The sequence below is a fragment of the Cnephaeus nilssonii genome (assembly GCF_951640355.1).
Source record: "Cnephaeus nilssonii genome assembly, chromosome: 4".
NCBI lineage: Eukaryota > Metazoa > Chordata > Mammalia > Chiroptera > Vespertilionidae > Cnephaeus > Cnephaeus nilssonii.
Genome location: NC_137075.1, coordinates 78928102 through 78944731, shown reverse-complemented (window position 1 = coordinate 78944731; position 16630 = coordinate 78928102). Strand labels below are relative to the sequence as shown.

At 41.3% G+C, this 16630-nt stretch overlaps 1 protein-coding gene across 3 annotated transcripts in view; it reads left to right on the top strand.

Annotated features, from left to right (window-relative positions):
* The window catches only part of PPP2R5E (protein phosphatase 2 regulatory subunit B'epsilon), a 158798-nt gene that overhangs the window by 133696 nt on the left and 8472 nt on the right, over positions 1-16630 (top strand). For all 3 annotated transcript variants that reach the window (XM_079769590.1, XM_079769591.1, XM_079769589.1), the window contains exons 6-12: positions 4711-4841; positions 4977-5036; positions 6031-6139; positions 7962-8015; positions 8113-8163; positions 11073-11192; positions 15490-15617. In XM_079769590.1, the coding sequence (XP_079625716.1) occupies positions 4711-4841; positions 4977-5036; positions 6031-6139; positions 7962-8015; positions 8113-8163; positions 11073-11192; positions 15490-15617 (653 nt within the window). The remainder of the gene's footprint in view (positions 1-4710; positions 4842-4976; positions 5037-6030; positions 6140-7961; positions 8016-8112; positions 8164-11072; positions 11193-15489; positions 15618-16630) is intronic.

Below are 16630 nucleotides of genomic sequence, written 5' to 3'. Positions count from 1 at the left end.
CCTGCCTGATCGTCCCTAACTGCCCTCCCCTGCTGGCCTGATCTCGCCCCCAACTGCCCTCCCCTGCTGGCCTGATCTCGCCCCCAGCTGCCCTTTCCTCCAGCCTGATCACCCCTAACTGCCTCTGCCTCGGTCCCACCAACATGGTTTTGTCCGGAAGGAAGTTGAACATCCGGAAGATGACCGGTCGACCCGGTCTAATTAGCATATTATCCTTTTATTAGTATAGATAGATGTTAGTAATCAGAAAACCTCTTAGGGCCTGTGTGTGTGTGTGTGTGTGTGTGTGTGTGTGTGTGCGCGCGCACACACACACATGCACACACGCATGCGTGAGGGACATGTGGTATATTGGGTGGAGACCTTGTCATTTCATTAGTACATGTATAGGTGTTTCCTCTCAAGGTTGTTAGTTTCTCTAAAAATGGACCTCCTAATCTCCAGCTTCATCTAGAATTAGGAACTTAGGGAAGGGGGCTGGCAAAGATCTCACTCTTCAGCAAGCAGAGTTTCATTTAACCCCGTTATTTTCAATGAAGGCTTCACTTAGCTGTTTACAAGGTCCCCAGCACTAGAGACTTGCTCATTTATTTATTGTCTCCAGACTTCGATTGTAAATCTTCAGTGCACTGTGTGGGGCAGGGATCTGGGAGGTCTTGTTACTCCTGCAAACTTTCAACCATTTTCCTGTTTTTAGCTTCTTACACCCTTGCCATCAGATATATCTAATGCCCTCAGTTCTAAAGCCTGTTAAGGGTTCTCTGGTGTGAATTGGCTTCTTGTCGGCTTCCCTCCCTGCTGGCAGAATGGAAAAACACTTAGCAGAGTGGAGAAAGAGGAAACGCAAGATAGTTACGCCCTGCCATCCACTTTCCATCTTTGAAAAATGTACAAACTTTCTAATCTGCTCTCCAGTCCTTTGTGCCCTGTAGTTCCTTCAGTTTTTATTTCTTAACTCATGTCAGGGAGGGTTCAAGAGGATAGAGGTTCAGTCCCCATGTCTAACTGGAAGAGACCCTTACTGCCTTTTTCATTTGCCCTTCTCATTGCACTATCGGTTTATTATGAGCTTCAAAGGAGGTTCTTTGATTAAACCACTACCCAATTTATTCCTGTTTGTTAGCTTCCGCACGTTGACAGGTCTGTCTTTGCTCTGTAACCACCTTGGAAACTCTCCAGCTTCTTTTTTGACAACCAATTGCCTGTTATATTGTAGAGGGTACAGTTCCCCCAGACATACAAATGCTGGATTATATTTTCATTGCTTTTTTGGTGGGGGAGTTTTTGTAGTTTATATGTGACAAAGCACACATATATTATTTTGTTTGGGAAACAGCTTATTCTACTCCCCTTTCGTGGCCTGTGCACTATTATACTATTCCTTTGTCTCATACATAATAAATTCATCAAGAGTGTGTTTTGTGGAATAGCAAGAAAGTAATTTATATACTGCAGTGTATCTTTCTTTCTTATAGAACACTAGAGGCCCGGTGCACAAAATTCATGCAGGGGAGGAGGGGGTCCTGGCCTGTACCCTCTCGTGGGGAGTGGGCCTAAGCCAGCAGACGGACATCCCTCTCGTAGTCTGGGACCCTTTGCTCCTTACTGCCTACCTGCTCACTGCTCCTTATTGCTCAGCTCACTGCTCCTTAGTGTTGTCGCGGAGGTGGGAGAGGCTCCTGCCACCACTGCTGTGCTTGCCAGCCATGGGCTCAGCTTCTGGCTGAGCAGCGCTCCCCATGTGGGAGTGCACTGACCACCAGTGAGCAGCTCCTGTGTTGAGCATCTGCCCCTGGTGGTCAGTGCACATCATAGTGACTGGTTGTTCCGGTCGTTCCGCCGTAATGGTCACTTAGGCTTTTATTATATAGATAATATACACTGAGTGGCCAGATTATTATTATCTCTGAATGCATAATAATCTGGCCACTTAGTGTATATATATTAGAGGCCTGGTGCATGAATTCGTGCATGGGTGGGGTCCGGCCAGCCCAGCCAGGGGGCGGGGACATGGGCGGTTGGCCGGCCTGCCTGCTGGTCGAACTCCTGGTCGAGGGGACAATTTGCATACTAGCGTTTTATTATATAGGATATACACTGAGTGGCCAGATTATTATGCATTCAGAGATCATAATAATCTGGCCACTCTGTATATAATGCTTGTGGCTTTGTACATGATTTAAGTTAGGTGCCTGGTAATGCATTTTCTTTAACGGCCTAATGAAAATATTAGTTTAATAATTTTTGCTTAATTATTATATTTTCATTAAACTCTTAAGATTAACAATACATGAGCATAGTTGATTCAAGTTTTGCTAACAGTTTACCCTCTCAAACCTTTTATGTTGGTTGCAAATTACTCATTAAGCCCTTTTACAACACTGAAACATAGAAACCAAAGGGAAAAATAGCTCTCAAGAGGTTAATAATTTCATTAACAAGGAATAGTATAGGTAGATTAGAGATCTTATGTAATTTTGTGCATGTAGTAGATAAGAGATACTGAGCCATGGGGGCGTTTTTTTGCCTATAGGCACACATGTCTTTCTTTTTTTGTATTGTTTTCTGTGGAACCGTATGGTTGACCTGCTTATTGCTTTTCCTGTGGGCTCCAAGTTTGTGTGTGTGTGTGTGTGTGTGTGTCCAGCAATGAGGACAATCGCTATCATTGACTGATTGATTTAATCGTCAGGTGGGCAGAGATATGGCAGGTATTTTAACAGCATCTTCTTTTCAGATAGGCTGCCGGTGAAGGTATGTGGTATTGAATCTGCCATGAACACTTCCACTGTCTCTAGCTCCTAATTTCTTCATAGATCAGCCTGGATGTTACTTCCCTCTAAAAGCCTTCCCTGATCACTCCACTTCTCCCAAATAGAGTAGATATGTCTGCTATGTATTTATATAGCATCCTGAATGCCTATCTTGCAGTTTATTTACCACCATCTTTCATTAGAGTAGGCCTTCTGAAAGCAGATTGTGTCTGCATACTTATTTATTCAAAATACTCAGTTTTTGAATGAATGAATGGATGAATGACATTGTGTAGCCAAACATTGCATCTGTCTCATTGCCCACTTTTGAAGACTGTCCTTTAGTTTGTGCTTCCTGCCATTAATTGATGGGCCAGGTTTTTGGTCTAGAACTCTGTCTTTTAGTCAAAGAAAAGCACCAAACAAAAAGTAGGTAATTTATTTAATTGAATACTACTCACTGAGTATAGTAATATTCTGATGTCAGTCTTAGCCTCATGTCTTAATCACCTGAAATCATGCTTTTGTATGTTGATAGATTTTTGATAATTAGGGGTAGTTTGTGTTCATTTATATGCTGTCTGTATGTTTTCGCAATGTTTTGCTGTAAAGTCAACATTAGAACTATGAGTTCTGCTCTATTGCTATGATAATGAATGTATGAAGAACTCCTTAAAATTTAAACCAGTCTCTAAGTTTGTTCTTCAGCCAGAGAAACCTGCCAACTGTCATTTAGAAAAAAAAATAGCAGCTTTATTGAGATATAATTCATATACCATAAAATTCACCCTTTTAAATTTTACAATTCATTGTTTTTTAGTATAGTCACAGAGTTGTGTAATCATCACTACTATATAATTTATCATCCTCCAAAAATACACCATACTCATTAGCCCCTCCTCATTTTGCTTTATAACTATTAATTTGCTTATTCTGTGTATTTCATATAAGGGGGATAGTTATATATTTCATACAAGTTGTTAATTTCATACAATATGTGGCTTTTTGTGACTGGCTTCTTTCACTTTGTATGATGTTTGAAAGGTTTATTTGTGTAGTAACATACATCAGTACTTCATTCCTTTTTATGGCCAAGTAATATTTCATTGTAGCACATTTTGCTTATCCATGCATCAGATGATTGCCATTTGGATTCTTCCTACTTTTTGGCTATTATGGATAATGGTGCTGTGAACATTCATGTACATGTTTTTGTGTTGACATGTTACTGACTTTACAAATGATTGGGAACTTCAAAATGTTATTCATATATAACATACATACAGAAATGTGAATGTTCACCTCAATGAATATTTACAATGATATTTATTTGTTTACCCATGTAACAAGAACCAAGATCTTGAAAGAAACATTACCTGCATCATTAGGGACTTGTTGATGTTTGCTTCGGTTTAGGTTGCTTCATTTACTTGTATACTCTGGTAGAACTGAAGGCTTATCTTAACTGTATCTCTGGAACATAAGCTCAGTAGGTACCTGATGTCACAGTAGTGAAGTTGTTGAGATAATGGGCTCTAGGGCCTTGGCTGCTTGAGTTCAAATCCTAGCCCTACCACTTATTAGCTTTGAGACCATGGGCAATTTTACTTAACATCACTCTGCCCAAATTTCCTCATCTGTAAAATGGGGATAAAACTACCTCAGAGGCAGTAATATAAGTAGGTTGCTTAGAAAATTGCCTGATGATCATACTAAGTACTGTATATGTGTTACATAGTAGTATTGTTATTATGTATCTCTTCGCTAGAATATAAGCCCCTTGTCTGACTTACTTATCACAGTATTCTGAAACGCTAGCACTGTGCCTGGCACATAATAGGTACTCAATAAATTTTTGAGGGAGGAAGGAAGGAAAGGATTTTAAATAATGAGTGGCACAATTCCTAAATTCTTTCCTGAAACCGCTTTTGACAGCACCCTCTTTCTTTTACAACAGCTTTTGGAGCTATTTGACAGCGAAGACCCCCGGGAACGGGACTACTTAAAAACAGTCTTACACAGAATTTATGGCAAGTTTCTTGGTCTTAGAGCATTTATCCGAAAACAGATTAACAATATTTTTCTAAGGTAAGTGGAGGGAGGGGGGAGAAGGAGAAGCGAAGTTGGTGGTTTTATAGAAGTATTAAGTGAACCTCAAATATTTGAATGTAGTGTACTGACTTTATTTCTCTCTCTCCCTCTCCCTCTTTCTCTTTCTTAAAGGTTTGTTTATGAAACAGAACACTTCAATGGTGTAGCTGAACTGCTGGAAATATTAGGAAGGTAAGTACATTTTTATCCAATTGCTAATCTCAGGTGACTATCGTTCTGTGAATTAGGTTCAGGTGGTGCAGGGAAATGCTGACCTAGATCTACTGCTGTATGTACATCTGATACTCTCATTTGTGCTTTAGCGTGCTTCCCAACTGACTCTCCAAAACGCGGTCTCCTGTTCCCCTTGTTCCACATTTAGGCATTGCCAATTCTGCTGGGATGACTGAAAGAGCTAGCGGTTTATTTCCCATTGCACAGACAGTGCATCTGATGCAGTCAGACCAGTTACCACAAAGCATCTTATTCTTGTTAGTTTCTAGACTACCTGCCCTTTGCCAGATCTTTTGAAAGCAAGTTTATAATAAATCGGGAAGATTGCCATGTTCCAGGGACCCGTGGACCCAGGTGTAGTCCTTTGAGCAGCTGTTTCCTGGTGCAGTGGAACGAATTGGAAAGAGACAGCTGTTGTGTAGCTTTCTACACACAAGGGAGACTAATGTAACTGGACAATGTGATTACTTAGTCTCTCCTCCTAATATGAGGAGAAAAACAAGGTGGAGTCACATGGTTTTCTCTAATTTTCTGGACTGGGCTCTAGGGTATTCTTGGTTTGAGCAGAGTTATCAGGGACAGGAAAGAATGTTGTCTAGAAATGGAAAGGGTCATAAGTGAGCAAGGCAGGCAATTATTTAGGGAAGGAAAAGAGGGAGGAAGAATAAAGAGTTGTTGATACAAAAGATTTGGGGACCATCCAACAAGGTTTCAGAGCACAGGAGCCTGTGCTGGGAGATCAGAAGCCAATTTTCTTCTCTTAAATTTCCTGCCTACTTAAGTGTATTCTTTGAAGTAACTAAGAAATCTTGACTGCCCCTGGGATGGGTTTTGGGTGCTCTGGACCAGTCATAAACTGATTAAGATTTAACCCAATCTCACAAGAACAGTTTGTTTTAGTTTAGCTTGTTGTGGTAGCATTGCTAATTCACATCTCTTTCCTTCTTCCTAGCATTATCAATGGCTTTGCTTTACCTCTTAAGGCAGAACACAAACAGTTTCTGGTGAAAGTGTTGATCCCTTTACACACCGTCAGGAGCTTATCACTCTTCCATGCCCAGGTAGAATTTTGTACAACTACTTTTGGAAGCAAAATAAAGTTTGCAAACCCAGTGTTTCTTTGATATTGATATGTGCTTATTTTGTTGTAACAAAGACATTTTAAAGTTTAAAATACCTCCCCCCCCCAAAAAAAAATGTGTGTGTGTGTGTGTGTGTGTGTGTGTGTGTGTGTGTGTGTGTGTGTTTGTGTGTGTTTTCAGTGCATAGGAGACTCATGGGAATATTTTTCAAGTGAAAGGAGTATTTATTTAGTCATCTCATTTTTCAGAGAATTTAGATGACTTGCCCAGTTCACAAAATTATATATTGAACATGTTGTGTATAGTAATATATGTATGTGGGCTTTTCAGATTTAAATCTTTAGACATGTGTAATCATTTTTGAATGTTTTTGAATATTTTGTCTCAGCCTTATTTTACAATATTCTATTAAGTTGCCTTTTGCTCCCTTTCTAGTACATTCACCATATCTTTCTAACTTTCTACACACAAATAAATGCACAGTAAACAAATCAATATTTTCACATCTTTTTTATTTTTAGCCTCCATTACTTTAAAAAGTGTACCCTGTTCTATTCCCACTCTAATTCCCATGCTAACACTGTCTTGCATGGTAAGCATGTCACTAGTGGGGAGAGAAATGATCTAGTGGCATTTTAATTTTAGTATTTCAAACCGCTGACTCCCCAGTCCCCCCCAGTGGGAATGTTTTGAGTTTGCATAAAAATGTAACACGTTTTTCTGAGCAGTGTTCCTCTTTAAATGTGAAGTTCTGTGTTTCGAGGAAAATTAGTCCATATGCTTCTAATTTAGAACACCCTCAAAAAGTTGTTTCCCAAGAGTGGGTTTCCTGTCCAAGAATCCTTACCAGCCCTTTTACAAATCTTGCCTCTAGTTTTTGAAGCAGGGTATTACATTGCGTGATCATCTAGAAGAATTCTTGCCTAGATGAGTTAGTGTCAGATGTAAAACTCATATTTCTCCAGGTTCCAACTGGCAGGTAGAACCTTCTGTGTCTTCCTGAAACAGCTTTAGTTTGCATGTGCCAGTCAGGAAACCAGCAAGGTTTTTAGGAAGAGCCTACTTCTCATAGAACGCTCTTCTGGAACCACAGTAAAACGCTGTGCTATTGAGGTTAGCACAGACAGAAAGAAAGCCCATGAGATGTAGTTCAAACTATATGTAGATGAAATACTTTCAGAATATACTGAATGTGATATTTCACCTCTGCTTTTCATTAGCTGGCTACTTCATGTCCCAATATTCTTTTTCTTTTGTTAATGTTAGGCTTTAAAAAATATTGATCCTAGGGAGGGAGGGAGGGAGGGAGGGAGGGAGGGAGGGAGGGAGGGAGGGAAAGAAGGAGGGAGGGAGAGGGATAGAGGGAGAGAGGAGGGGGGGGGAGAGAGAGAGAGAGAGAGAGAGAGAGAGAGAGAGAGAGAGAGAGAGAGAGAGAGAGAAACATCAGTGTGAGAGAGATACATCAATCACTTGCTTCCAATCACTTGCTTCATCCCTGCAACCTAGTTATATACCTTGACTGGGAATCAAACTCACAACCTTACTGTGCACTGGACAATGCTCTAACTAACTAAGCCACACCAGCCAGAGCTATCCCAGTATTCTTTTTTAAAAAAATTCCCCTGGAGCCTTATTAGTGTCATTCTTTGACTTGAAAAGTAGCTTTTTATTTTGAAAATGAATTGGATGTGAAGTTACTAAAACCAGAATCTGGAAACTTTTTAGGAAGTTTTAATAATACGTCTTTTGAAACCTTACTATATAGAATTTCTAATTTTGTCCTTCATTTTTATTTCTCCAGCTGGCATATTGCATAGTACAATTTCTGGAGAAAGATCCTTCACTCACAGAACCAGTAAGTACTTTTTTCCATAATTTCGAATTATACACCACTTTTCATGGAGTGTATATGAAAAATTAAGTGTGATTTGTTTTTCTCCTTTCCATTTTAGGTTATTAGGGGGTTAATGAAATTTTGGCCCAAAACATGTAGTCAGAAAGAGGTAAGTGCTTAATGTCAGTGTGTTAATAGCTTACTAAATAATTGGCTGAGTGCCAGGCACCAAGCTAATAAACATGTATAAAATGAATTCTTTCATTTAATCCTCATTGCAGCTCTGTAAAACAGGACTGCCAATGTTCTCATTTTACTGGTTATGAAATTGATGCCTCGAGAATTTAAGGAGCCTGGCTGAGTACCCTAACTATAGGTGGTTAGGCCAGAACCTGCCTTCCTGATTCGTGAACCCTGGACTTTGTCACAGTGCTGCTTAGCCCCATGGAAGCCCGAGCCAGGTCCCAGTCATGTGTCCAACTGTCTGGGCCTCTCTCCGTCACCTTCATGGTGTGGAGGTTTTGCTGTCACTGTGGATAGATGCTAGAGCTAACTGCCCAAATACCCACTTTAAAACATAGTGTGGATGGGCTCTTACTATGTACAGTCGTAAAATATGTTACAGACCTGTAGTTTAGCTGTTTACAAGTGGCCTGGACACCTCTGACCTACGATGATTTGTATTTTTTTTTAATAAAAAAGAAAAAATATATATATATTTGATTTCAGAGAGGAAGTGGGGGAGAGAGGGAAGGGGACATCAGTGATGAGAGAGAATCATTGATCGCCTGCCTCCTGCATGCCCCCCACTGGGGATCAAGCCCACAGCTCAGGCATGTGCCCTAAAAGGGAATCGAACCGTGACCTCTTGGTTCATAGGTTGACACTCAACCACTGAGCCACACCAATTGAGCTGTACTTTTTTTAAAAAAATATATTTTTATTGATTTCAGAGAGGAATGGAGAGTAAGAGAGAGATAGAAACATCAATGATGAGAGAGAATCATTGATTAGCTGCCCCCTGCATGCTCCTTACTGGGGATTGAGCCCACAACCAGGGCATGTGCCCTGACTGGGAATGGAAACACGACCTCTTGGTTTATAGGTCGATGCTCAACCACTGAACCACGCCGGTTGGGCATGATTTGTACTTTTGCCGAGACCTAACCGAGCATGTGCCATGCAAGGTTGTTGTGGTGGAGTGTCTCTTAACTTGGAAGTGAGCCTAGCTTGGTGCCAGATCTGCTTCCACTCTCCTGAAAGGTTAGAAACCATGTGAAAATGGCCCAGAAAAGGTCAGCTGTTAGTTTTACACTTTGGAAAAATTTTGGGAGAATTTATGTATTTTTTTTTTTTTAATTGAATTCGGAGAGGAAGGGAGAGGGAGAAAGAGAGAGAAAAATCAGTAATAAGAGAGAATCATTGATTGGCTGCCTCCTGCCCACCCATACTGGGGATTGAACCTGCAATCTGAGCATGTGTCCTTGACCAGAATGGAAACTGGGACCCTTCAGTATGCCGACGCTCTACCCACTGAGCCAAACCGGCTAGGTCAGAATTTGTATCTTGACAACTGGCAAGTCTACAAATTTTGCTTTTAACAGAAACACCCTCCTTTTCAAATCAGTTTCAATTCTTCAAAACCCTATACAGCTTCAGAAAATCATTTAATTTCTTAATACCTGTTAGGTAAAATTAAAAGTATGTATGCATTGCTACTCAGATGTATCTTAAGATATGAAGAAGGCATTGTTATTTTTCATATTTTAATTGCATACTTAATTTTTCTAAGGTAATTATTTTTTTACTAGAGGCCCGATGCACGAAGATTCGTGCAAGAATGGGCCTTCCTTCCCCTGGCTGCCAGCACCGCCTTTGCTCTGGCCAGAGCTGCCTTTCCGCCTTCCCACACTGCCCAGAGGCCCGGAGTGGCTGGGGCGGTGTGGAACGCCTGCATTGTATGGTGACGATGCTAGCGTCCCGCTTCCCGGCCATTCAGCGCCTGTGTATGTAAGTTAACCCGCCATCTTTGTTGGGTTAATTTGCATACTCACTCCTGATTGGCTGGTGGGCATCGCGAAGGTACAGTCAGTTTGCATCTTTCTCTTTTATTAGTGTAGGTGCCTAGATAGGTGACTGGTTTTTGTTTCTCTGTTGGTTTTCCATTATATTTAAAACAACTGAATATATTGATTTAGCTCCATTTTGTGATCTAAAAGCAGTTTCTTGAGGCACATGGTGCTGAGGCCATGAGATTCATTGTGCTCAGTAGTGAACACTTGTGTGCATGTGCATGTGTGTAAGTGTGGAGATTGGGTAGAAAGGCTTTAAAGGCTCCATGCTTGGGGGTGAACCTGCTCATTTGTATCTTTCCGATCCTATGTGTTCTGTTAACAGCATATCCTGGGGAGGGTGAGGATTGTCTGGTCCATGGGCCATATAAGGCCTGTGAAATAATTTGGTCTGGCCCTGCCAAGGCATTAGGGGTGAGTTAATTAAATGTTTGACCAAATAAAGCAGGCTTATTTTTAAGTTGATGATTTTGTATGGCCTGAGAATGATGTTATAAATATCCAAATGGCTGTTGGCAGAAAAAAGGTTCCCCACCTCTGTCCTAGAGGAACACCTACCACAGATCAGGGCTGGACGTATTTGGAAAATACCTGCATGTGCCATTGTGGACTTTTGTGCATGTATTCAGGACGGCCACTCCCCCTTTGTTTAAAACATGTGGGTGAGGGAGGAGATAGTTGGGTTGATAGCAGTAGAGAGAGAGCCGCACAGGACAGTCCTGTATTGCAGGATCCCTACAGCATTGTCTAAGAGCAGTTGTTCTGTGTAGTAGATGTAACACATATTTTTTCCAAAGTAAATAGAATTGTGTTTTCAGTGTCAATGAAACTTGCTCTCAGCAAGTTTCTGGTGAATTCTTTGTGAAATGAACATCTTCCAGTATAATATATGTTTGGTTTTATGTATAAATTTTTCTTAAAACTGCTAACTCTCATTAATCCTCATTGTTCCTATGGATTTTTTAATGAAATGCCTGACATTTTGTGTTTTGCGTGTTACTTACAGGTTATGTTTCTTGGGGAGCTGGAAGAAATATTGGATGTGATTGAACCTTCACAGTTTGTTAAAATTCAAGAACCTTTGTTTAAACAAATTGCCAAGTGTGTATCTAGCCCCCATTTTCAGGTTAGTACCAGGAGGGCATGAGCCAGAGTAGCCTATGCAGCATGTATTATTTTGGTAAAATTTTATTTGTATTGAAAAAAATATAATGGACGCCAGCTACCTGTTGTTACTTATTTGCTATTTTCTCACATGATAACAATGATTTTAACAATAAGCACCTTTATCTTGAGCACTACATGCTAGCCACTGTGATGATGCTTTCTGCTCAATAACTTTAATTCTTATGACCACACTGCAGGGAGGGCGTTGTGATTTGTACAGACGTGAACGCTAAAGCTCAAAGTGGTAGAATAATTTGTCTTAAGTAAAGTAGCTGAATAAGAGGTGGACTGGTAGGCTTCCTATAGAGCAAGCATGTCATACTCTTGGCTCACGGGCCATTTGCCTCATTTATTTGTCCCGTGTTAGCCTTTGAGTTTGACATGCTTGCTATAGAGTATAAGAGAGAATGCTAAATAAAGCTTAAGAGAAAAAGAACACTAATATTTTACTCTATGCTAGCTGCTTTGCATACATTATTTCTAAACTTCAAATTATCTTATGAGGCTCCCCCCAATCCTATTTTCTAGATGAAAAAAATAAAAATGAGACTTAGAATGATTTGCTTAAGGTCCCAAGTTAATAGGGAGTAAAATCAATAGGTATAGCTTCTTGTCTGAACCTTCCTGTGGCACCACTCTGCCTCCTTGTGGCCACTTGGGGAGAATACAGTGCAGGTGAACCTGGGCAGTCCTTTTCTCATTGGGGCCCTTGCTGCAGTGATGAGGAACCCACGCAGGAGGGAAGAGGGTGATCTGGGGTGAATACACATTAGGTTTCATCCTTCGATATCTCACCAGAGGTCCGAATTACAGAGTAGAGAATTGACTCTTGATATACTGCCTGCTGATTTGATGAGATTGTTCAGATTGTAGTTGGCAGCACAGAAGTACATTGCTAACAGTGGACTTGAGGGACTTTCCCCTGCTCTGCCATTATCCTGCACAGTTAGAGACACTGCTGTTGTCTAAAGACATCTCAGTATGTCAAGTCAGTGATCTTGTGACAATCTTGTGATTGTACTCTCCCCCCCCCCCCCCCCCCCCCACACACACACACTTAGAAACCATTATATGAACCATTACATTCGGTGATATAACATACATCTAGATAAGAAAAATTCAGTATACTGTGTAGATGTTTTGCATATTACACATGGCTGTGAAGCTCAAACATCTGGATTGTTTACCTTATTTACTGTTTTCATGAGGATGTTTGGTGTAATTAGGGCAAGGAGCAGGAACCTTTTAAAAATATTTTTATTGATTTCAGAGAGGAAGGGAGAGGAAAAAAGATAGAAAAGTTAATGATGAGACAGAGAGTCACTGATTGGTGCCTTCTGCACGCCCTCTACTAGGGATTGAGCCCACAACCTGGGCATGTGCCCTGACCGGGAATCGAACTATGACCTTCTGGTTCATAGGTTGATGTTCAACCACTGAGCCACACTGGCTAGGCAGGAACCTTTTAATTTTTTTTTTTAAGACTAGCTTATTGATTTTTAGAGAGAGAAGAAGGGAGAGGGAGAGAGAAAGTGAAATATCAATATGAGAGTGCAACATAGATCAGCTGCCTCCTACAAGTCCCCCACCGAGGATCAAGCCTATAATCCCCTGGTATCTGCCCTTGACCAGGAATCGAACTGGCAACTTCCTGGTGCACAGGACAATACCCAACCAATTGAGCCACACCACACAGGCCAGGGCAAGGAGCAGGAGTCTTTTAAAATGAGTATCACCAGGAAGGCTTAAGTGATTCTCAGAAACTCAGAAAGGAGACAAAGTGTCTTACTCAGCTGGGGCTGACTAACAAAATTCCACAGACTGGGTGGCTTATGAACAACAGAAATTATCACTCACAGTTATGGGGGCTGGAAGTCGGACAGCAGGGTGCCAGCATGGTTAGGTAAGGGCTCTTTCCTGGGTCATGGGCTTCTTGTGTGCTCACATGGCAGAGGGGCTGTTTTGAAAGGCACTGATCCCCCATTCATGAAGCCTCCACTCTTATGACTTAAGTACCATCCAGAGATCCCACCAACTAGTACCATCATCTTTCAGGGTTAGGATCTCAACACATGAGTTTTGAGGTGACACAAATATTTAGACTGTAGCAGGTTCCATACCAGACTGCGTGGCCTAAACAACAGAAGTTCATTTCTCAGTTCTATAGGCTGGAAGTCTGGGACTAGAGTGTCAGTGTGACCTGCTTCTGTGAGGGCTTCCTTTCTGTCTTGCAGGTGGCCACCTTGTCCCTTGTCCTCACATGGCCTCTCCGTGGTGAGTGCATGTGGAAAGAGAGGCGGTATCTCTCATAAGGCCACCAAGCCTGTTCAGTTAGGACCTTACCCTCATGACCTCACCTAACCTTAATTATCTTCTATCTCCAAATACACTCACACGGGGTAGGGCTTCAGCCTAGGAATTGGCAGGGAGTGGGGAAATGACACAGTTCGATCCATAACAGAAAGAAAAAAGAATTTTAAATTATTCGATAGAACAAAAGAACTGAAAACACAAGAAGTAAAGAGGTTCTTCTTTATTCACTCGTTATGTCCGTTGGTTCATCCAGCAAACATTTATCCAATGCCTCAGACATACCATGTGCTTCGTGGTGTTTAGACACTCTGTCCATGTTGGTGCCTCTGTCTCCCTCCCTGTATTCCCCTTGCCCTGGAATGGCCTTTCCTTCTTTCATCCTCCAAAGCCCAGCTTGGATGCCACCTCCTGTGTCATCTTCCTGCCACTCCTCCTCTCCCCCACGTCATCAGGGTGGTTCTGTCTGCCCTTCCCTCCAGCACTTTATTTCTCTATCTGATGGGACATTTATCACAGTTTACGCGGATGGGCTCGTAGGTCGATTCCTCCTTTCCCCACTGGCACCTGAGCTCCATAGGGATGACAGAGAAAAGAGTTTAAGAGCAGAGACTTTGGGGTCTGTCCCTTGCCAGCCATGTGACCTTGAGCATCAGTTTTCTAACTTGCAAAATAGAAATAATGGTACCTACTCAGTGTGTTGGTGGTGAGGATTCAATAATATGTATGTGAAACACTTTGCACAGTGCCTTTGATGCATCTTGTACCATTTTATTAAATAAAATTAAAATTACTTTAAAATTAATTTTTATTTTTTTATTTTAAATTTTTCACTTAATTTATCTTTATTGTTGAAAGTATTACAGATGTTCCCTTTTCCCCCATTGACCCCTCCACCCCACTGCTGCCCTCCCAGGGCTTCACTGCACTATTGTCCGTGTCCATGGCTTAGGCATATATGCATATAAAATTAAAATTAATTTAAAATTTAATTTTTAAATGAAAACAATTTCTTAATCTGATGGAATGAAAGAAGCCCCTCTTTTCTCATATAACTACCCTTTTTAGGGATTTTAGATTTTTTTTTGAGAATTGGGCTTATATTGATTCTTATTATAGATGACTTTTTAGATTGTTTTTAGATTGTTTTTGGAGGTGTTCTGTTGAATTCTTAGTCAGTTGATCGTGTGGTAGTCAGAGAAAAGGGATCTGAGATAGCAGGCAGTCGTATATACATCTAGTGTCCCTGAGTCCAGAAATGGAGCGACTTTCTCCTGGCTTATTTAGTCCAAAGCGAGGTGACAGAAATGAAGTCTGGGAAGAGTCCGGGCACTATACTCGAGTTCTAGCTTTTACCATTTGCTAGTCACGTGACTTTGGCTAGGTTACCAATCTCTCTGAACCTCAGTGTCCTCCTTTGTACAATGGGCACAGCAGTAGCTACTCCACAGATGGTGGGACGATGGCACGTTCTCCCTGCAGTGCAGGCACAGTACCTGCCACAGGAGGTGCTTAGCAGAGGGGACTGCTCTGCAGGGATGGGCAGCTGGGTTTTCTCTGCAGCTATTGACAGTGTCAGCCACGTGCTGTGTGGGTGAAAGAGGTGAGTCAGGAAGGGGTTAAAGGGATGGTGGAAACTGTGTGGCATAGGGAATAGAGGTGTCCGGAGCTTGGGAGCTATGCAGAAAAAATGTGGAATCAGATGAAATGAGCAGTATGAAAGGAGAATAGAAATAGGTAGGGAAACTTCCTTCTCCAAACTGATGAACTACTTTGGAGCTTTCTGAAAGATTTTAAACCCACAAAAATGTAGAGCATGATTAATATTTAATTTTACATTTCGCTGAATGATATAAAAATAGTCTTAAAATACTTTAGTTTGGAGATTTATAATTTTATCTTTGTCTTTTTCTCTCTTTTAACATTTTCTTTTTCTTTTCTCAAAGGTGGCAGAAAGGGCGCTCTATTATTGGAATAATGAATACATCATGAGTTTGATAGAAGAAAACTCTAATGTCATCCTTCCCATCATGTTTTCCAGTCTGTATAGGATTTCAAAAGAACATTGGAATCCGTAGGTTTTCCACTCCTTCCCTCCTTTCCTTCCTTTCTTCCTTCCCTTTCTTTGCCCATCCTTCCCTCTCTTGCTGTCTTTCTTTGGTCTTCCCTCCCTCCCTCCCTCCCTCCCTCCCTCCCTCCCTCCCTCCCTCCCTCCCTCCCTCCCTCCCTCCCTCCCTCCCTCCCTCCCTCCTTCTCTTTTGCTTAATAAAATGTCTTGAGTGCTTGCTATGTGCCAGATGCTGTGCTTGTTGCTAAAGAGAGATATGTGAAAAGATAGAGTCCCTGCCTTTAACAAATTCACTGACTGGTTGGCAAGACCCACAAGTAAACAGATACTTTATGAAGCAGCATTAGAAGTGTGTTCTGTTAACATAGGCTGTCTGTGAATGGAACAGATGTGGGATGCTCTGGAGCGGGAGGAGGGGTTTGAGGACATCGGTGGAGTGGTGAGGCGCCAATTGTATCTTAAAGGAATTTGGCAGGTGGATGGGATGGGGAAGCCCTTTCAGAGTGTGGGTCCATCTGCCATATAAAAAGGAACAAAAATGTAAAAAGCGTCTTTCGAGTTCTGAGACCTGAGAGTTTGGGAGGGTTGGAGCACAGGTGTCTTGGGGAGGTTGCTGGAAGATGAGGTTAGAAAGGGGAGTGGGGCCCACATGAGCCTTCACCAAGTGGATGCTAAGGAAACACTAAAGAGTTGTAAAGTGATGTGGTCTGAATTGATTGGCACTTTAGCAATATCCATTTTTTAAAAAAAACCAGTCATTATATATGTTCTGTAGGGAAGAAAAGTTTACAGTCTTCAAAGAGAACTTTAACATCTAGGCCTGTGAAAGTTAAAGCATTCTGTATTTGAATGGCTTTACATATTTCTCTGGGGAATAGAAAGAAAAGTTAATGTGGCATTAAAAATCAGCAGGTAGAATTCAGTATATTAGTAATTAGTTTGGCTTTAAAAGTTTTGCGTACTACTGTGAAATAATACAATTTTCATTTTTCAAATTCACATAATTTTATTAACAAAAC